This window comes from Megalops cyprinoides, chromosome 4 (genome assembly GCF_013368585.1).
Source record: "Megalops cyprinoides isolate fMegCyp1 chromosome 4, fMegCyp1.pri, whole genome shotgun sequence".
Lineage (NCBI taxonomy): Eukaryota > Metazoa > Chordata > Actinopteri > Elopiformes > Megalopidae > Megalops > Megalops cyprinoides.
In genome coordinates this window covers 7,465,001-7,485,978 of record NC_050586.1, presented here as the reverse complement: position 1 = coordinate 7,485,978, position 20,978 = coordinate 7,465,001, and the positions used below count along the sequence as shown (strand labels likewise).

Genomic DNA, 20,978 nt, shown 5'->3' with positions numbered 1-20,978 from the left:
ACATTTGGTGCGCTTGCAAAATATTGCAAACTGATTGCATTTCAGTTGATCCAACCCGTATTCCATGAGGCTTACTTCAACCCATAACTAGTGTGACTCAAAAGTCCGACGCAAATTTTGGTAGGAATGTCAATGTGTGTAGTAGCAACGTCTGTCCACACGAGGGCACAATGCACCAACTATTCTTCCCCCCTTCTTTTTTTTCATTTTTCCCTGCTCAGGTTGCCCACGGGAGGAATACCAAAACAAAGCCCAATTCAAACCACACCTCCGTTTCCTCTAGCAGGCTAGATTGAGCGATGCGCTTGGATTGGATGAAGGCGGTAAAGCATACCTTTACCACCTATTATTACTTGAACTTTGCGGAACAAACTGTCTTACCCCTCAGTTATTTTAATTTGTTTTCTGAAACGCGTCGTCCCATTCCGACGGCGGACAAGTAAAATCCAGTCGATGCGGACCGTGTCCTGACGGGGGAGGGACTCGGTGGCATGCCCATCTCAGACTCTTCCTTCCGCGGATCCTTTGCCTCGGTTTTCACAGGGTTTGGTTGAGAGTCACAGCTGCTCCCGCAGGAGGGAAGGTGAGAAAGAGATACAGACAGGTGGAAAGATGTCTCAGTTGAAGTTAGTAAGCTAGTTGCTCCTCCGACAGCTACCAAGAAGTGAGGATCAGAAGAAGGAGCAGCTAGCGTCGTGCCTTCTTTTCCATGTTAACTTATTAGCTGTCCAGCAAGCTGATTAGAAGCGAGAATAAACGGGAGACAAAACGGTGGTGTGAGTCGGAACTCCGTCAAGGTAACGTTAAATCCGCACAACAGTGACGCCGAGATAGCATGCTAATCGTCTAGTTGTTCCGCGAAGTAGACAAGGTTTTTAGCTAGCTAAATGCACATGGATAAAGCCCCTGACATAGGTTGCTGGCTAGATAACAAAGACGTTCCCAAAACGCCAAATCTAAGCAAGCAAACTAAATGGCTGAATGGTTATTTGCAAGCTGGACGTGACTGTAGTCTGCTGGATGGCTACCTTATACTTGGATCGGCTGTCCGTTTCGTAGTCTTGACTTGCACAAACAAAACAAAATGTGCCTAAATCGGTCGATGTTGTGTTTCACATTGAGCTTGGTTGCTAGCTTGCTTCCAGATTGTTTTTTTTTTATGTGCAAGCAACCTAAGATCGGGACATCAGTGGCCAGTTCTAATCTGCTAATTTAGCTAGCCAGCTATCTCAAGAGTTTTGAGAGGGGCCTGATGTAGACGAGAGGAGACCGGGTGACATGTATGATTATCTCCAGTTGCCCATTATGTCTGTTACATAGACACTGGCTAGCTATTAGGTCTATGCACGATGTTTACTTATTTTTTTGTTGTTGTTGGTGAAAAGTGTAACCCCGTGTTCTTTGAAAACAAATATCACGGTGTGACCGTGTGGCGCCCTCGCATCGTAGCTGTATTCTTCGGAAACTATGTTTCAGTGTAGTTTAGCTGTATGTAGTGGCGCAACCATCGGTGTATTTGCCTCTCCTACTTTTGCTGTAATTTGAATAGAACAGCGAGGTCGTGATTTTTTTGTGTGTGTGTCCTTCCTCCCCCTCGCTGGAAAAGAGAACAGAGGGGTCGGTTTGCATGGTCTTTTGTTTCAATATGGTAATCCTGTTTTGGGCATTCTTTTCTGCCCGTGCATCTTTCCGTTTTTCTCCTTTATAGGATTTCCCTTTTTACCAAGGCTGTCTCTCTCTCTCTCTCTCCTCTGATTTTCAGATCCCCACTCCTTTCCGATACGCTGACTGCTTTTAAGTGTGACACAATGGCCAGCCTCCCTTCTCCCAACTTGAGCGAGAGGTTGCCGTTTTTTCCTCGTCTTTTATGCCTCCACTTCTCGCATTTGTGTGTGTGTCCCTTTTGTTTTACACTCTTCCTCCTTTCACGCTTCACGAAACCCCGCCAAGTGTGCTGGAAAAAAAACCCCTCTCGTTTTTTTGCATACCACCTGGCTATGTATTATGTTAAGTTTTAAGTGCTATAATCTGCAATGGGTGGTGGAAAGTGAGCGTTTAGCTAATGTGCACCTGTACGGTCTGCAGCCGTACGCAGCGTTGAACTGGCAGGTCCCATTGACGTTCTCAGCAGACGCCTGTGGTTGTGTGAATGGGGTGTGTGCGTAACACCGTCAGCGTTTCTGCCTAGCTCCCTTTGTTGCTCTGGCAAAGATTTTGAAAGATGTTTTTCCTCTACAAAACTGGACTTACCAGAGTGTCAGACTGTCAGGATCTCAGACACACAGAGGCACACACTCTCTCTCCCTCCCACACACACACACGCACACACACTCACTCAAAGTTGATATGTCTGACAGGTGAAGCAGCTCCATGTGATTGTGCTTCATGTACCACATGTGGATTTTATGACCACTTAAGTGGCAGTCACTTGTGTGAAGTCATTTAGTTGCTTCATCCTTGCCACTCAACAATTATTAGTTATCAGTGTAGTACTGTCAAGTGTTTTGGATTCTGTGATCTAGCGATTGATGTGTGGTAGTGTTTGTACTTAGTTTTTAGGCTGTCTAGTCAAGTTGCACAAGTTAGTTTGTGGTATGGCTTGAATTGTGTTGTTAGCTTGGTCTGACATTGTTGTTCATTCAACAGGAATGAATACGCTTCTGTTATTTTGTGCTAGAAGTTGCTCTGGATAAGAGCGTCTGCTAAATGAATGTAATGTAATGTAAGGCATTCTTACACTATAGTATTAGACTTCAGAAAAAGGAGGTTGTCTGAAGATTGATGGAGTACAAACAAAAACTATTTAGTTTGATTCCCTGACCTGACCTTAGTGTTACAACCATCTTGTCATATCCTCCACTTCCACATGAGATCCATCCTCTGATCTTTTATAGTTTAAGGGTGCTGGGGCTCTCTGCCTGTGACATAACTCTGTCTGACGTATTTCATTCCTCAGATTATTTCCTCTCCAGTTCCTGTAATATCCCTTCATCCTCAGCTTTTTACAGCCGTTTGTTTTTGTTGGTATGCGGCCCCATTTGCTTTTGCATTCTTTTCGGCAATCTGAAATTTATTGCCTTTCAAAGGCAATTTCGAGCCGAATGTTTCCAATTATTTCCTGTTGCCGCTGCCATGATACTCCCAAACCTCACGGCCGTTAATGAGAACTGGTTGAACGAGTGAGCTGGAGAGAGGAGGTCTGTGTTCTGTTTTGTTTTTTTTTCGACATGTCTGAGCTCCGTACTCTTTTGTCTTGCGACAGATGTCCTTCTCCCATATCCTCTTCCCCACTACCATTTTTTTGTAAACGCTGGCAACCAGATATGTGTGTTTCTCCACTCTATTCTGGATGTAGCCCACGCTATACGTTCTGGTGCTGCCTGTCAGGTTTGTTTGCGGTATCTCCACACGTAATCCATTCTGTCGCTTCACATTTGTTTAATGACCGTACTGGATGGATGCATTTTTTGGATATTTCCTGACACGAAAGCCACATCGTTGAGCAATCCTCAAATTTCAACATGCTCATCACTATATTACATTATACATGTTTTCGTACAGAGTGGCTTACGTACGTGAAGGTTACATTTTGTTACCCGTTTATACAGCTGGATAGCTACTGAGGAAATTGTGGGTTAAGTATCTAGCCCAAGGGTACAACAGGAGTACCCCAGTGGGAAATTGAACCAACAGCCATTCAGTTACGAGACCTACTCCTTGCCTCTACGCCGCACTGTTGCCTGTAGACAGTTAAGTTTCCCACAGTTTTTCTTTTCCCTTGACGGTCCAGTCCACCTCCACGTAGAAAAATGATTGAGGTATGACATCACCTCTTCGCTTTTGTTCTGACCATTGTGACTCCACTCAGCAATGTGACTCTACCCCTTTGTCTAAATGCTGTTCTGGCTGTGGAAAGTTTTAGGCATTTTGGCATGATTCTCCGCCTAGACCTGATTCCGCGAAGGCTGTCACTATGCATAGGGGCAAATGCTTTCTCAAGTCCACACAATCAATAGGTGATATGGTGACTGTTGCCTTTCCACCACCGTCGTAGAGTTGCACGAGGTGAAGCTTTTTCTCGTCTGTGTATCACATACATATCTAACCTCTGGTTATCTAAGAGCCTGCAGCTAGCATGCTTTAATCTGGCAGTTGTTTTGTGATGCAGACTTTGGTTAATGCTTACTCCATATATGGCGTGTCTGATGCAAGTTCAGCCCCCGCTTCTTAAGTGAGTCACTCCAGCCCATGTGAACCGCACATCACGTGACCAGAACTATCCTCAACTTGTCTCTACTGCATCTTGAGTAAAAGCATCATGTGTGCCAGCATTTATTTCCAAATACACGCATGCGAAATATCCACGTCTAAATTTTTCACGTGCTAGTTTAGCTAAACGCTGGGGGGATTAATGTGCTTTAACGCCCCCCACCTCCCTCAGCTGAGGTTGTCCGGCATGCCGCCCCCCCCCCCCCACCCCCTTGTGTTTTTAGACATTATTGCTTAGTAGCAGCTGGAGCATGTGTGGAAGAGGGCAAGGGTCCAGACGGAGAATGAGCAAGATGGAAGTATAAACATCAGAAGGAAACCACATGAGAACGTGACGGAGGACTCGAAGTCAAACCGAAAGAGCACACCTCTGCGGTTGCTTTGTGCTTGTGGTGCGGTTGCCCCCCAGCCCCCTCCCCTCCCCCGCCGCCCTGCCCCCTGCCTCATCTGCAGTGTAAATTCTGTGTCACCCGTAATCTGAGAGATCTTTATTTCCTTTAATGTGTCCCACAATCCCCTCCTTCTCCTCCTCAGGCCCGAGTTCTGGGGCTTTTGAACCTACGATCCAATAACAGGCACTCGGGGAGCCAAGAAATCCTGCCACAGACATCTTGTCCTCATCTTTTATTTCCACAGCGCAGAGGTGGAATTTGAAATATTCTCAGGATTTCGAGAGCGTGCTTTATGAAAACTGGGAAATCCGCCTGCTCTCGCAGACCTTGCATTAGAAGCCAAGGTGAAGAAAGCAATGTTGTGGAGAGCTGCTCGCGCTGTAATGGAAGGATGCTGGTGATTCCGGAATCCTGGTGATTCCAGAAGGCTGGTGATTCCAGAACCTTGGTGATTCCAGAACGGGTATAGCAGGCAGCATCAGAGGTCCAGTGCTCTGATCTGCCCAGGTTAAGTCTTTAAACGCACCAGCTCTTTACTCATAATCTCTGTCCTCCTAATGTCGTGACAAGTGTGATGTTGAGTGCAGCTCAGCCGTACGCGAGACAGGCTGATGCACGCCTGGCTTTCAGTGAAAGGACATTGTGCTCTGCGCTAAGCTAGGCTCGGGACGTTACCCCTGTTGATAAAAGGCATTAAGCATGCCCTTTGCACCAAATGCTGCTCCATCGCAGGGCAGGACTCTCGGATTGTCTTCTGCGGAAAAGCCGCGCTTGCGGAATTCCCGGCTCTGGTGAATCTCGGCAGGCGCTTCTCATGCGTGTGTGCAACCCCCCCCCCCCATTCCCCTTGAGTGACTTCTGTCGGCTCGGCAGGGAGTGCTGTAACGCTGCGGAAATCGCCACTGGCGACAGCGCAGGCACAGCGAGTTTACATTCCTCCCTCTCTGCGCTCGCGGTCGCCCGCCTTCCCCCGCCGTCCCCCACCGTCCCCTGCTGTCCCCCGCCGTCCCCTGCAACCCGTCACGGTTTTACTTCTCCATTCCCCCCTCCTCTGCCCTTCCCTTCTGTCTGCCTCCTCTGTCACTTATCTCCCTTCCTGCAGTCCACACCCAGTGGACTTTAGCTCTCCGTGCTCTCCAGCACAGTCACAAAATGGCCACGGTGCCCAGAGCCTCTGTGCTGTCCTCGCACGGCGGGGTGTCACCGCGTCTGCTCCACCCGCGTGACTCAGCCACACAGCCTCTGACTTTCACAGATCAGGCAAGTCCAGATGAGTCGGGCGGGATTGTGCTGCTGTAATCTGCAGCACGGGCCACCCTGTATTAGCGGTTAGTCCGGGCCTTCTACGGTGTAATCCCTTAAATTTAACCCCTGCAGATGTATACACACGCACACGCACACGCACACGCACACAGCGTAAAAGGTGAACGCTTGAAGTGAACTCCCAAACATGCTCTCACAACCTTTTTTTATCGTAAGGAATTGTAACATAAGAATGCAGCCACTTCTGTGATGTTGCGCATAGCATCTTCCTCAACACCTGAAGATGGAGGATTCTCTCCCTGCTCAGCTGTGACTGAGTATCCATTTCCCTGCTGTGGGACACCAGCAGTAGACTTGGACTGTGGGTAAACGTCTTACCAATCAGGACACTGCGTGCAGAAATCAAAAACTAGGCTCAGACACAGCCAAACAGGCCTGTGTATATCTGTTCCCAAACTTCTTGCCTTCTGACTGGCTGTTGATATTCCCATAGGAGCCATTGTGGTTGTGTGTGTGTGTGTTCGGGGGGGGGGTGTTTTGGTTGTAGCGATCGTACGGCTTTCTCGGGTCGATTGCGGTTGTTGGAAGGTCCCGAGTTGGCTGGAGCATTCCGCGGTCCTCATAGCGAATCCGTATCTGTTGCAGCTGGCCCCCCCCCACGCTCACAGCTGTGTCCCTGGACCCTTCATCCACTCTGAATATTTAACATTCCAGCTTTGCAGAGAGGTTTCCTGTCAACAGCCGCTGCCTCCAGTCATCAGACCCCTGCCAAGACCTCTGTTTCCCTCTCTCCCTGCCTCTCTCTCTTTATCTCCGAGTCTTTCTCTCTCAGCAAAACACTCACTCCCATGTTATATATGCAGTCCCTTCACATGCTGCTGTGTGCGTGTTTGTATGGGTTTGCCTTGTGCTGAGCATGGCTGTATGCGGTTGCATTCTCATAAAGCCATATCTCCGCATGCTTCGGGGTGCATGCTTCACGTGCTTCAGGTCTGCATCGTATGCGGCTGTGTTTACATCGGCACATAAGACGGTGCTGAAAATGTATTGAAATGTAACAGTAAAATGAAAACGAGAATCTATGTCCAGGCTCACTGCTGACCCAAGACACCGATGGAAGTGATTTGTTTGTTTCAGGCCATGGTTCCTCTCCACTGTCTGTGATGACATCACTGCACGGTTACCACAGAAACCAGGGCCCCTGCGCAGACGGCTGACGTCCAGGCAGGTGAGTTATTGCAGGGTGGTTCCCGGCAGCTCCTGGGGAAAACGGCAGACCAGGCAGAATTGGCTCGTTGCGTTGAAAAGGGGGTTTCTGCACACCAAAATGCCCCGTACTTCGCAGCAGAGGAGGTTGATTTTTTTTCAAAGGGAGATCTCTGTAGAGATTGCTCTGAGCAAAGATCGTGCCAGCAGCCCCACGCTGGGGATGAGAGCTATCAGACCTTGTGAAGTTTGCTCTCTCTGTCTGTCTGCTGGCTCTGCTCCAGCCCAGTCTCTAAATCTTTGGATTTCCGCTCACCCCTGATAACAGCAGGAGACGCTGAACAGCACCTAAAAAGCCCTGTGGCTCGGGTTAACAGTGGCCGGTTCCGCCATGACTTGGGGCCAGACCCATCCTCTGCCCCCCTGCCTCAGAGCAGAGCGCCCCACTCCGCCGGGAGCCGTGCCCCCCCCCCCCCCCCCCGGGCCTGACCCTGTGATTAATGGCGTCTGTCATCCAGTCAATCGGCTTAGTGGCCCTCGGCCTCCGGTTTGCATTCCTCCACCCGGAGCCAAAGTCCGGGGCCAAGCCAAGATAGAGGCAGATAAAAGACACTCCTTCTGCCATGCGGCTGCTGAGCTTCTCCTGCCCTCGCCACCGCCGCGTGTCCCGGCGACGAACACTCCTCACCGCCCCCACCAATTAACTGTCATGCTAATGCCGCTTTCAAACAGGCCACTGGTTAATAATTAACTCCACCTTCTGGAGGTGTCAACTGCCGTTTTTCCAAGGAATACCACCGTCCTAGTTTTAGAGCTTTTGTTTTGTGTTTTTTTAATCAGATGTTTGTGATGCTTTCAGATAGTTTGGGATGCATTAATTGATTTCCTTAATCCACTTAAAAAAATGAGGCATTAATAAAAATGCACAAGGTCAAAAATATTGAATTTTTGCTCTGACACTTCTTAAGTGTCTGAGAAGGGTTTCCCTTGCATGCCAGGAAAGTTCTTTGTTTTACCTGATGGGACTCGGGGAGGCCCAGCGACTTTGACTGTGAGGAATGGCTCCTCACTTCATTAAGTCAGGTGCTTTTACCGCCCCCCCCCCCCTTTTCTGCCCCCCCCCCTCTCTCTCCCCCTGTCTCTCTCTCTTTCTCCCCACCCCCCCCTCTCTCCCTGTCTCTCTCTCTCTCTCCCCCTCTCTCTCTGTCTCAGCTAGCATCCAATTAGACAGAGCAGGCAGGATTACAGGCCTAGCTGCCTACGTCTCTGGTGTTATTTCTGTCCTCTCCTCTTCCCAGCCTCCCTCCTCACCGTCTTAATTAAAGCTGCAACCTGGCGAAGGGCCGGCGTAGACACGCTTCTGCCGCTGTGTAGGGCATTTACTGTGCAGTGCAAACAAACAAACACACATCCCATACCGTGCACGGTATTTACTGCATAGGACTAACAAACAGTTCTCATATTGCCCAATCACTTTCCCTTCTGTGAGGGACAAATTTATCAGCAGACACTGTAATAGCACAACCTTTTACCTGTGTTTTTGAATGTCTGTCTTGTTTTGCTGTCCATATTTTTTTCAAAAATGATTTGGAAGTACTGAATAGAGTGTTGATTAGTGTTACTGTTGGAGAACTGGTCCAAAAGGACCACATTCATTACACTACTGTCATTTAGGAGATGCTCTTATCCAGAGCGACGTACGTAGGTTACAATTTTATCCATTTACACAGCTAGATACTTACTGAGGCAATTATAGGTTAAGTATCTTGCTGAAGTGTACAATAGCAGTGTCCCAGCAGGGAGTCGAACCAGCAACCTTTCAGTTACAAGCCCTGCTCCTTACCACTAAATTACAGTGCCACCACTACGCCACATATCAGTAGATAAGCTGTGCAACAGTCTGTCTGTGTGTAGGCTGGTGTTTCGGCAGTGGGTGCTATGCAGAAACCTGTGCTGATCTGGCCTGCTCTCCTCCTAGGTGCTGACTAAGGAGATGGCAGCTCAGGTTGAGGTGAAGACGGGGGAGGGGGCGAGAGCAGGTGGGGTAGGGGCGCGCCTGCACCTCAGCCCCCTGACAGACTCCAGCAACAAAAGCCCCATCGAGGCCCCCTCTGGCACGCAGAGTCCCCTCATTCTTGCTCCGGAGCCCAGCAAGCCTGTACCGGGGCCCAAACCCCGCCTCACCCCCAAGCCCTTCGCAGTGGAAAAGAACCCCACCATCCGCCCCATCCCCGCCCCCAAACCCACCACCAAACCCCGCCCCGAGCCGACCCGCCCCGCCTCCTATAAACCGGACCCACCCACCACCCCTAAACCCACTCAGCCGAAGCCCACTAATGCTGGCGCGCAACGGCCCGTGTCAACCACCCCCAAACGCCCCACCCCCACCTCCCTCAAACCCGCCCCCAAGCCCGCGCTGGCACAGACCCCCAAACCTGCTGTTCAGCCCCGAAAGCCGGCCCTTCCACCCGCCCCGGGGGAGCCCGCAAAACTCACCCTGCTGGAAACGTCCGGGCCGCAGGGGGCGGGGGCGGGGGCAGGCCCGGCCCGGCCCCGGGGCCCACAGCAGCCCCTGGCGGCCGAGTGGTCGGGAACGACAAAGCGAGAGGTGGAGAGGAGGGGGGGCAAGGAGAGGGGTGGGGCCTCCATCACCAGGGCCAAGTCCATGGGCTTTCTCAACCAAGCGGGACAGGAGGCAGAGAAGTCGGGCGAGGGGGTGACAGGTGGTGGGGCGTCTGAGGCGCCTGTCCCCATGCGACCCCAGCCGAGAGCCTCCAGGCCCCGGCCCGTCTCCGCAATCTTCACCCCAGCCCCCACCCAGGCCGAGTCACCGGACCCTGGCCCCTCCTCGCGCTGGGCAGGCAGGCGGCCCCTCTCCGCCGACCTCACCGCCAAGTTCGAGTCCATCGGCCTGTCGCTCCACCGCCGGCCGGGCAAGGCGGACAGCAAGGAGAACACCCCGGAGCGGCCCCGGGAGGATGACGGCGGGCCCACCAGGAGGAAGGAGAAAGGGGCGGAGCCAGCGTCATCCGCGGCACCCGAGCGCAAGCCCAAGCCTTCCGTGCCGGAGCGGAAGCCAGAGGAGAAGAAGGAGCAGCAGCAGCAGGAGGAGAAGGAGAAGGAGGAGGAGAGGAGCGGTGGGAGCATAAAGAGAAGGATCAGCCTCCTCTTCGACTCCTCCTCCTCCCCGGGTGGAGGACTGCTGTCAGTTGCGGGGACAGAGCCCCGCACCCCGGCGCAGCCAGTCTCGGAAACCGACATTCCCGTGGGCGTGAAACAGCGCATAAAAAAGCTCACCGAAGACACGCCCCCTGCCCAGACCCCGTCTCCAAAAACGGCATTCAAGCCCCGTCCTCTACCCTCCGACCTCACCAAACGGTAAGAGCTGTCTGCTCACTCCAGCCGTCTTCTTCCGGGTCTCCTATCAACAGACTGCATTCGTTTTCATTTGTTGCTCTCTTTCACTACCTATTTTGCATTTTCTAACCTTAGCCTGTGTCCCTCTCAGTGTATCTCTCCCATTTTGTGTTGGTAACAGAGTTTATCTGTTGCAGGTTTGCCACTGAGAAGCCAGCAGAGCTTAGCAGCCCTTCACCAAGCAGCTCGGAGAAAGAGGGATCCAGGGGTCACCTGCAGGATGACGGCGAAGCTCAGGGGAAGGTGAGTTTGAGAACAGGAGTTGCTTGTCGAACGACAGTGGGGATGCATATGACAACCTTTACTCTTAACTGTTGTGGTTTTTAAAGTCTTACTGTGAGATCATTACATTACATTATGTTATATTACTTCATTTAGCAGACGCTCTTACCCAGAGCAACTTCCAAATAAGTGCATCACTAAGCTGAGAGTAGTTATTGCGAAGTATTACAAGAGGTCAGTAAGATGCAAAGTTAAGTGCAAAAATCAGAGATTAGGTTCATTTCTTAGAACACCAAATATAAATACCTTTTGTGTGATTCAGTTTGGCGTTTCCCCGAAGGGGTTTTTTTTGTAGACTAAAGCCAACCCCCTCCCTCTAAACCCACAGTAATTCCTAAACACAGTTCAGTCCCCATTAGATCAGATTACATTACATTACACTCCCATAGCTTTTTAGTAATTTTCCAGTTTTCACATGTCATCCAGTAATACAGCTGGATATGTACTGAAGCAATTTGGGTTAAGTGCCCTGCCCAAGGGTTACAACAGCAGTGGCCCCAGTGGGGAATTTAACTGACAGCCTTTGGGTTAGGAGAGGTGCGTATCCTTCAGTGTCCTCCTCCCACCCTGCCTGTGGAGTATCAGTTTCTTTTCAAAAGAACCTTGCCTCTTTCTATCTCTGGCTGTTTGCCACTGATCCGGTTCATAGGAATCTTTCTTCAAGCAAGTTCAACCGCATTAATGTGTAAATGTTTTTGATCTGTGTTCTGGATTGCCCCAGTGCTAAATTTTTTTATGTTAATATTTGTCTAAACCTGGGGGGGGGTGGGGTCTGGAATGCCATCCCTTCCTCTGCTGCAGGAAAACCCTGCAACCCTGAACATGGGATGACATCATCATTTATATATAGATATATGTTTACAATACGCACTCTCTCTCTCACACACACACCTTTTGTTTCATAAATTCATGCAAATGTCATTGCAGGTGTAAACAAAGGCTTGGACAGTCAGCCTTATAACAGCCCATTTTTAAATGAGGTGTCAGGTTGCGGCTCCGCTCCGCCTTTCTCATCCTCCTTTGTCGGCCATAATGTTCTGATAATGGAACGGGCCCACCATGAAACAGGTCCCAGGCCGCTCAGGAATTGGGAACCATGGGCGGCATTGTTCCGCCCACTGGTAGGCACAGCCAATCGTGTGAGAGCGAGGGGTTCCGGTTTCTTAGAAAAGAAGCTGGGCAGCCTGAAGGTTCAATGCAGAAAGGCGAAGGGCTGAAATTGCTTCGCTTTGATTTACTGAATGTGTTGCGTATTCTGTTTTCGATTTTATCCACTCACGATTGCTGTAAATCTTACAAATTATAAACTTCTGAGACAACTGTTATTAGTTGCCAGAAAGACAAAAGGTCTTGTCTCACCAGTGAGGGACGACTTGCGTAAGAGAAGACTTTAAACACTCTGCTAAATGACTGTTGTATCATTCCAGCACATTGTGGACTTATGAGGGTATGCCAGAATAAAATAGTACATACTGTCAGCAACTGAAGAGCAGACATTTATACAATAACAGTCATATTTTGGGTACTGATTGTCTGCCAGTTTGCTTGAAGTAATTTGATACCTCTTAATCTCCGATGATTGGCTAATGCTGGCAGTGGGTGGGTTCAGCTCCAGGTGGGTTTTTTTCTTTGAAGAGGCATCATGGAGATGCAAACTCTGCCAGCTTTTATAGTACACTGTTTTCTGTGTGTGGTTGTACACCCCCCCCCCCCCAACCCCCCAACCCCCATCCCCCATCTCAAGTTCTGACAGCGGACAAGATGGTTACGTAAGCTTACTCACATTGTTTTCCCACATAGCTATCAATATCAATAGCTGGGAGCTGGCAAGAGAGCAGTTCGGTTTGACTGCTGCCGTATGTACATGCCTTGCTCACAAATGGTCCCCGATTCACAGTCATGTTTACAATGTACTGTTACAGTACTCTTATGTAATCCTCTTCACCTTAATCCCTCTTTATCTGGGGTAAAAGCAGCAATAGTCTAGCTATCAGTGTCTGTATTGTGTCGTTTTCTTTTCTTCCCTCTTTTTTTTTCTTGTTCTGGCAAAAAAAGGAAAAAAATACTTTATATCAGACAAGTTCTAACACAACAGGACCTCTGTTTGTGTTTTGAGAGAATTGTGCAAAAAACGTCATGGATACGCAAGAGATGCAGCTATGAAACCCAAGAGGGGTGCTGGGTAATTCTCGGGTGGTGCCGATTATGAAAGAAGCTGGGAGCCGAACGCTGGGAAAAGGTCAACACAGACTGGCTTTGATTACTGTGACTTGGCTCCCCACCCTGTTTATGGCCCTGACAAAGAACAGATGTATCCCCTTTCTAGTGTTATGCATTCATAGTGCTAAATCACCTCTCTTTGTCTCTCTCTCCTTTCTTTTTTCCCCCTCTCCGAAAAGACTGCATCCACCTTGCAAGCTTATACCTGTTCAGCCAAAGAGGTCTCATGTCAAAGAACTTCTTTCTCTGTCTATTACCTGTTCGATTGTAGACAGTAAATCTTTCACTTCCTGTCACATCCCCCCCTGCTCATTTCTTTAGGCAAGGCAGACTGGCCGACATGACTTCCCTTCCTCCCTCTCAAATTCTGCTTTAAAGCAGATCCTGCCACCACAGATATTCTCTTATCCCCAGATATTCAGCTCTTGCTTTCCTTCCTTCCGTCCTCCATCTAGGAGTTTCCATTTGGTAACAGGAGTTTCCAGTGCTGCCAGAGTTCCTGTTCTGTACTGTGGGTGTTTTGTTTTTAGACCACGCCCCTTCAAGAATTGTCATAACAAGACAGCAAATCAGAATACTTTTAGCTCCAACAATGACACAGACCGGACTTTCAGAGTGACTGTCTGCTCAAAACATAGATAATATCTTTACCACCTTTTAAAAATTCAGTTTCTGTTGAAAGTCTGTACTTACTGTAGTTGTCCACACATTTCAGCTGCAGAAAAGACATCAAATTTTTAACAAAAAATGAACTTTGGTGATATTTAGAATGTATGAATGAATCACGTTTCCTATGACCATATTTCCTTTGTTTTGATCGTGATAGGAGTTGAACCACAACTTGAAGGCATGTTGAATTCTCTCACAGAATGTTTTCCATAGCTAAAAGAAACCGATATCTTTGAAGAATGTCTTGCCTAGTCACCAGCGCCCAGCATTGACTAAAATTCAAACTGGGAGTAAATGCAGTCTGCGATGTCTCCGTTTGGCATGCCTGGAGTGGGTTTGCAAGGATTAGCATAGACAGTGGTCAGCATTGTTTTACTGAAAGCCAATCCCCACAGGCTACCTGCTGTCCGTGAGCCAAACTAAACAAACACCGTGTAGAAAACCCAAAATCGTTCTTTCATTTTTTTTTTTTCTTAAAGCTTGAAGAGCCTGCTGTAGGCCACAGTGACCAGGCAAAGGAGGGAGAAGAGGGAGCGGGATTGGCACCTCAGATCCCTCAGGACCCCGCCCATGCCCCTCTGGACCAATCAGCCGGGAGCATGGAGGAAGCTCCCGAGAAGGAGCGGAGGGCGGAGAGGGAGGCGCAGGAGGCCTGCCCCAGTGGAGGGGTGCAGACGGTCCGGGCTGCCCTGTTCGAGAACGTGGTGGAGAGGCACAGCGTGCGGGTGGTGGAGGAAGGGGGCGGGGGCGAGGGGCGACCGAGGAGGAGCGTCTCAGTGCGGCAGAGGGAGCCCGGGGAGAGAGTCCCGGGCGGCGTTACCCTCCAGGAGCCAGCGTCCCCCGCCAGCCCCCTACGGGTGGAGCACATTTTTGACACGGTGCCGGCCGTCGGGGAGAGGAGGGCGGTCAGTGAGAGCGTCCCATCCGCCCAACTGGAGGACAAGGCCATGACGCTGCGGTCCCGACGCTCCGGTGGGGACGGCCTGCCCAGCCACGAGCCGGAGGCGGAGGGGCCCGGGCAGGCCACCGTCAGCGGGATGCAGGGCCCCCTGGCCCCCTCGCCCGACCAGACCCCCCGCTACCTCCGCGTCGGGGCACTGATGAACTGGTTTGCAGAGGAGACGGAGAGGAACAAGGAGCGGGAGGCCGAGCTGGAGGCCGAGAGGGAGAGGGACAGGGAGGCGGAGCGGCAGAGGGTGGAGCGGGCCCGGCAGGTGGAGCTGGAGAAGGAGAGGGTCAGAGAGATGGACAGGGAGAGGCAGAGAGAGTGGGAGAGGGAGAGGGAGGAGGTGGCAGCGCCCAAACGCTTGAAGATACTGGAGGGCGAGGATCAGGCCCACAGGCCGAGGGCCACCTACTTCGCCCTCACGGGTCAGATGCAGGAGCCCATGGTCCAGGAAGAAGGGGTGGAGGAGAGAGGCGCCATGGAGGTGCCCTTCGAGGATTTCTCAGTGAAGCCTGGCAGGTGGAGCTCCCAGGGGAAGGTGGTGTCGGTGTGCAGGAACCCCTCTCTGGACGCGGACTTCGGCAAGACCCCCCCGGGCCTGGAGGTGGGGGTCGGCGGCGAGGGGCTGCCGGGGAGGGGAGGGGAGCGAAAGAGCGAATCCGAAAAGGAGCAGGAAATAAAGATGCTGGAGAGGCAGAGGACGGAGAGAGAGAGGGAGGCGGAGAGACAAAAAATGCTGGAGTTTGAGAGGCAGAGGGAGGTGGAAAGGGAGAGGCAGAGGGAGGTGGAAAGGGAGAGGCAGAGGGAGGTGGCGAAGCAGAAGGAGCTAGAGAAACAAAAAATACTGGAGTTTGAGAAACAGTTGGAAATGGAAAGGGAGAGACAGAAGGAGCGACAGAGAGAGATGGAGAGGCAGAGGGAGATGGAGGTGCAGAGAGAGCTAGAGAGACAGAAAGAGTTGGAGAGACAAAAAATGCTGGAGTTTGAGAAGCAGAGGGAGAGGGAGAGGGAGGAGATGGAGAGGCAGCGGGAGTTGGAGAGGCAGAGGCAGGAGGTGGAGAGGCAGCGGGAGTTGGAGAGGCAGAGGCAGGAGGTGGAGAGGCAGCGGGAGTTGGAGAGGCAGAGGCAGGAGATGGAGAGGCAGCGGGAGTTGGAGAGGCAGAGGCAGGAGATGGAGAGGCAGCGCGAGCAGGAGAGACAATTACAGATTGAGAGGGAGCGACAGAGAGCGATGGAACTGGAGAGACAAAAAATATTAGAGTATGAGAAGCAGAGGGAGTTGGAGAGGCAGAGGGAGTTGGAGAGGCAGAGACAGGAGCAGGAGAGGCAGAGGGAGTTGGAGAGGCAGAGACAGGAGCAGGAGAGGCAGAGGGAGTTGGAGAGGCAGAGACAGGAGCAGGAGAGGCAGAGGGAGTTGGAGAGGCAGAGGGAGTTGGAGAGGCAGAGGGAGTTGGAGAGGCAGAGACAGGAGCAGGAGAGGCAGAGGGAGTTGGAGAGGCAGAGACAGGAGCAGGAGAGGCAGAGGGAGTTGGAGAGGCAGAGGGAGTTGGAGAGGCAGAGGGAGCAGGAGAGGCAGAGACAGGAGCAGGAGAGGCAGAGACAGGAGCAGGAGAGGCAGAGGGAGTTGGAGAGGCAGAGGGAGTTGGAGAGGCAGAGACAGGAGCAGGAGAGGCAGAGGGAGTTGGAGAGGCAGAGACAGGAGCAGGAGAGGCAGAGGGAGTTGGAGAGGCAGAGGGAGTTGGAGAGGCAGAGACAGGAGGTAGAGAGGCATCAAGAGATGGAAAGACAAAAACTGCTGGAATTTGAGAAGCAGAAGATTGAGAGGGAGAGACAGCGGCTGATGGAGAAGCAGCTGCTGGAGATGGAGAAGCAGAGGCAGGCCGAGAGGGAACGACTGGAAAGGGAAAAAGAGCAGGAGAGGGCCAGACAGCAGGAGCTGGAGAGACAGAGGGCGATGGAGAGGCTGAGGGAAATGGCTAAAGGAGAGGAGAAGGGATCTCCTCTCAGACCCAGAGTGCTGGATCTGGACTCTGTGTCTCTGGAGAACCGGCACGCGTTGCCCGCCCAAGCGGCCGAGTCCGGCAGACTAAAGCCGCTCTCCCCGAGGGCGGAGGAGCCGTACCGACCCGCCATCCTGGACATCGACTCCTTCCGGACCCAGATGCAGCCCGCCCCCCACGGCGAGTCCTTCCCCACGGCTGGATTCGGCGAGCCCGCCCCTGGGGCGGGGGTCCGATCCCAGCCCCATACCCCGGAGCTGGAGGGAGTGCGTGGGCCGGGCCCGGGAAGGGGGGCGGGGAGACCCAGCCCCGTGTGGACCCCCTCCCAGCTGGAGTTCTGGGAGCAGAGGGAGAGCGGGGCCCTGGACGTGCCCCTGACGCCCAGTAGGGTGGGTGCCGGCTGGGCCGCCCCCGAGCCGCCCCAGAAGCCGGCCGGGAAGCCCAGCCTGGAGCAGCTGCTGCAGAGGCAGGAGGAGAGGCAGGCGGGCCCTGAACGCCGCTGGTCAGGCCTGCCCGCGGAGGCCAGCTCGCCCACCGCCTGGACCCCCTCCCCCCGGAGGGAGACCACGGCGCCCGGCGGCCCCGAATCCCAGCGCCAGGGGTTCGACCCCGCGGACAGCCTGTGGTGGCTCCAGGACCCTGCACCCATGGCGGCCCCCGAGCGGAGAGAGGAGGTGGGGGACAGGTGGAAAACACAGGGCTCTCAGGCCAAGGTGAGAAAGAGCAGCGGGGCAGGGGGCGGGAGGAGGGAACAGTCTTTAAAGTCTCTTTCTGTTTCATGCAGGGGGTGACTTGTGTTAAAAAATCATGTGTGCAGAAGAAGAAAATGCTGTGTGTCTAAATCTGTAGCGTAGTGTACAGTACCAGTCAAAAGTCTGGACAAACCTTTTTTAATTTTTACTATTTTCCACATTTTAGAATAATAGTAAAGACATATAAAACTATGAAATGACACAATTGGAATTATGCTGTGACCAAAAAAGTAGTAAGCAAACCAAAACAACCTTATATTTTAGCGTCTTCAAAGTAGCTGAAAAATGCTTTTTAAAATCTTTACTCTAAACTTTTTTTGGAAAGAAATTCATACATAGGCATCAACTTCACTATTTATATTTGTCAAAGAAACAAGAGAAATAAAGAAACAGGCATTTATGCATAAGTTTTTAGATCAAAATATCTTTGAATGCATGTTTTCCCAGTATCTTAATTGAGTGTGTCTAAACTTTTGACTGGCACTGTATGTGTTGTCATACAGCGTGGAGTGATCACAGTGTGTCACAACACAGCCGTGTCAGCCGGTAATGTATATCACATTACATTATTGGCATTTTAGCAGACGCTCTTATCCAGAGCAACCGACTTCAGTTACAGATTTTTACAATGTTATCCATTTATACAGCTAGGTATTGACTGAGGCAATTGTGGGTTAAGTACCTTGCATAAGGGTACAGCAGCAGTACCGCTGCGGGGAATCGGACCGGCAGCCTTTCAGTTACGAGTCCTGCTCCTTAACCACAATGCTACGCTGCCCCCTGTCTGTGTGCAGGACGTGTCCCGGATGAGGTCGCGCAGCGTGTCACGGAGGTCAGCGCCCGCAGAGAGCCCCCTGGAGGGACCCCTGTCCCGTATGCGGAGCCGCAGTGCACACAGAGAGAGGGGCCGACAGTCATGGGTAAGGCGAATTCATTTATTCACATATTTGTATATAACATATGTAAAGAATGCAGTTGTACCTCATGCTGATACCACTGTTAATGGGCTCTTTCTGGTATAAATCGGTCTTGATTGGAATGTGGTCCATGGAGGACAGGTGTGTTTGTAGGGTTTGTTTGGGGGAAGGTGCGGTTTTGCCTTCTGCCACCAGGGGGCAGTGTGCTGCAAAGCGCTGCGAATTCAGAAGAGCTGCGTTTGGATGTGAGCCTCTTGGCTGCGTGTGTACGCACGGTGAAGTGTGTATGTCGGGGTGGAGCAGGAATGCTGTTTGATCAGTGGGGAAGGAGTGTTCTGTGTGTGTGTGTGTGTGTGTGTAGCGCGTAGAGACAGGGAGTTGATGAGTCAAGTAGTAGGCACGGTTTCCCTAACACACCTCCACCCTGCTTCCCTCATCTCGTATCTGCTCATTTCACTGTTCTGTATACATATCACATTTCACACCAAACAAACCAAAATAGATATAATAATTATGGTGACAAAACACGAGAACTCTGAATACAATAATTGCCCACAATAAAGACACTGTTAAAGACACTGTTTACTTGCTTTGCTAGTTTGTGCTTATACGAAAATAGAATGGTTTTCGGATTTTTTTCTCAACATATTCTTATCTTGGTATGTCTGCACAGAAACCTTTCTATAACTTTTGTTTTTCCTGCAGTGTAATTTAAGAGGCAAAGAAATATCACTGTCAAAGTATGGGGTACGGGGATTATACTTTTGGTGGCAGTTGCGGTTTCCTTGTGTTGCGTTGCCATCTGTGCATCTCTACTGACATCTGGTGGTGGGGATGAGGTATGACAGAGGCGTCTCGGGCTGCCCCTTGAGAGTCGGCGAGTCGAATCATCTGTCGGAGACCCGTCAGTTGACTGAGATTCTTCATCAAGCGGGGTGTTTTTTTGTTTTTTTTTCCTGTCAGTCAGTGTGCATTACAATAACAGGATAAAACAGATAGAAGCTGACAAAAATGCACAGGGATAACATTTCAATGAGAAATTATAAATAAGGGAATCATAAATATATTTTATGTTCTAGCAGGGCTAGCTGGCGGGCTTGCTAAAAAAAATCCATGTGACAACATGCGCTGGTGGTTAACTGATGAAAGGTGGAGTGGTTGGTAAACTAGGCTAGCTATAACCATGTCTCAGAAGAAGTCTTTAAGTATGGCGGCATTTTGAACTTTTGAAGGACAACCCTAATGAAGTTAAATGCAAACTCTGTATGCCAGAATTTGCTTATCATTCAACAATATTGAACATGGCAAACCACTTCAAACGGGTAAGTTGCATAGCTAGGCGGCCATTCTGCAATTATCTGGGCAGATTTACTATACATATAATGCAGGCAATAAGTCTATTTACAAGGCTAATTTAACCCTTTTGCACGTAACTTATTTTTTATGCTGTGTAGCGCGCATGTTACGTTACATGGTTTGTTATGTCTTCATTAGCGTCATTAAGCTTCTCATAGTTTTCAGTTAACATTTGATATATTTTTTAATGTTAAATCGCTGTTTCCTCGAAGCTAAAATTAGCTAGAATTTTTCCGATCTAGTTTTATAATCGTACCGGTTTTAGCATACACGCTAAATGGGTAAACACACTGGTGTGACTGTACACGGTTAAAAGCTCAAAAATATGTTCCCATGACTCTGTTGCATATGATTATGTTAATGTGGTCGAAATCATCACTGAAACTCATGACAATGGATTTTCTGATAGCCAGATAGTCCTATATGGAAAAAACGAGCAGTTGAATCTTCATATTGAACGGCCAAATCCGATTCGACTGACAAAATTCTGAGTCGGGTACAGCCCTAGAGGCCTTGTTTCCTGCTGTGCCGTTTCTCTCTCACAGCCACACTCCCTCCCTTCCTCTTTTTAGCAATTCAAATACATCACCTTGGCGAAGGTAACCTTAGAAACCGGATAGGTCGGATCATCGCTAGGCAGTGTCGCAGCTCTACGATTACAGTAATCAGGTCTCACCCACGTTCCTGTGAAATTTAGGTTATGGGGACAGGCCCCCCACAGAGTGAGGGTGAGGTTTTCTGTGCTGGGGGTAGGGTGGTGAGGGGTCCTAGACAGTTTGCTGCTTGCAGTATTCGTATTGGCAGTGATGCAATGTAACAGAGCAGTGTATTGTGGGTAGTAGTAGGTTAAATATCTATTTTTGTGTGTGTGTGTGTGTTTGTGTGTGTGTGTGGGAAGCTGCCTGCCTGTGGTCTCAGAGATCTGAGAGGAAGTGTAAATTGGGCCTCTAAACCCTCTTTACATCCTCTCTCTGTTTGTGTCATTTGTGTCAGCCTCCCTTGCACTCTCTCTCTCTCTCTCTCTCTCTCTCTCTCTCTCTCTCTCTCTCTCTCTCTCTCTCTCTCTTTGTGGGCTGGGTCATTTGAGGAGGAGCACACATCACTGATCGCAGATCCAGTGTCAGTGATTCAGGCAGGACATTTCCCCTTCCTGAGAGAAGGAGAAAGAAAGAGAGAGAGAGTGGGAGAGGAGGAGCAGGGGGTTCTCGGGGGGGCTGGAGAAAGAGAGAATGGAGTACTACAGATGCCCGTGGTGTCTGAGACCGCTGCAGCGGCTGTGGGTAAGTGAG

At 50.6% G+C, this 20,978-nt stretch overlaps 2 protein-coding genes across 2 annotated transcripts in view; both read left to right on the top strand.

Moving 5' to 3' along the window:
* Nucleotides 1-376: 376 nt before the first annotated feature.
* Nucleotides 377-15,930, top strand: LOC118776077 (zinc finger CCCH domain-containing protein 13-like). Its single transcript, XM_036526154.1, has 8 exons — nucleotides 377-583; nucleotides 1,763-1,843; nucleotides 7,062-7,152; nucleotides 9,109-10,508; nucleotides 10,685-10,790; nucleotides 14,198-15,424; nucleotides 15,659-15,828; nucleotides 15,924-15,930. The coding sequence occupies exons 2-8, from the start codon at nucleotides 1,809-1,811 to the stop codon at nucleotides 15,928-15,930; spliced, it is 3,036 nt and encodes a 1,011-aa protein (XP_036382047.1). The 5' UTR covers nucleotides 377-583; nucleotides 1,763-1,808.
* Nucleotides 15,931-16,375: 445 nt separating this feature from the next.
* LOC118776074 (uncharacterized protein KIAA1671-like) overlaps nucleotides 16,376-20,978 on the top strand; it is a 27,662-nt gene continuing 23,059 nt past the window's right edge. The window contains exons 1-2 of the mRNA XM_036526148.1: nucleotides 16,376-17,377; nucleotides 18,211-18,336. Of these exons, the coding sequence (XP_036382041.1) occupies nucleotides 16,442-17,377; nucleotides 18,211-18,336 (1,062 nt within the window). The 5' untranslated portion in view covers nucleotides 16,376-16,441. The remainder of the gene's footprint in view (nucleotides 17,378-18,210; nucleotides 18,337-20,978) is intronic.

What these genes read in the sequence shown, in the direction of transcription:
- LOC118776077 (XM_036526154.1), top strand. Translation starts at nt 1,809, where the DNA reads ATGGCCAGCCTCCCTTCTCCCAACTTGAGCGAGAG. An exon ending in CCCTCCGACCTCACCAAACG is followed by an intron (nt 10,509 to 10,684) that starts GTAAGAGCTGTC and finishes TATCTGTTGCAG; the next exon opens with GTTTGCCACTGAGAAGCCAG. An exon ending in AGTTTGAGAGGCAGAGGGAG is followed by an intron (nt 15,425 to 15,658) that starts GTGGAAAGGGAG and finishes TTTGAGAAGCAG; the next exon opens with AGGGAGAGGGAGAGGGAGGA.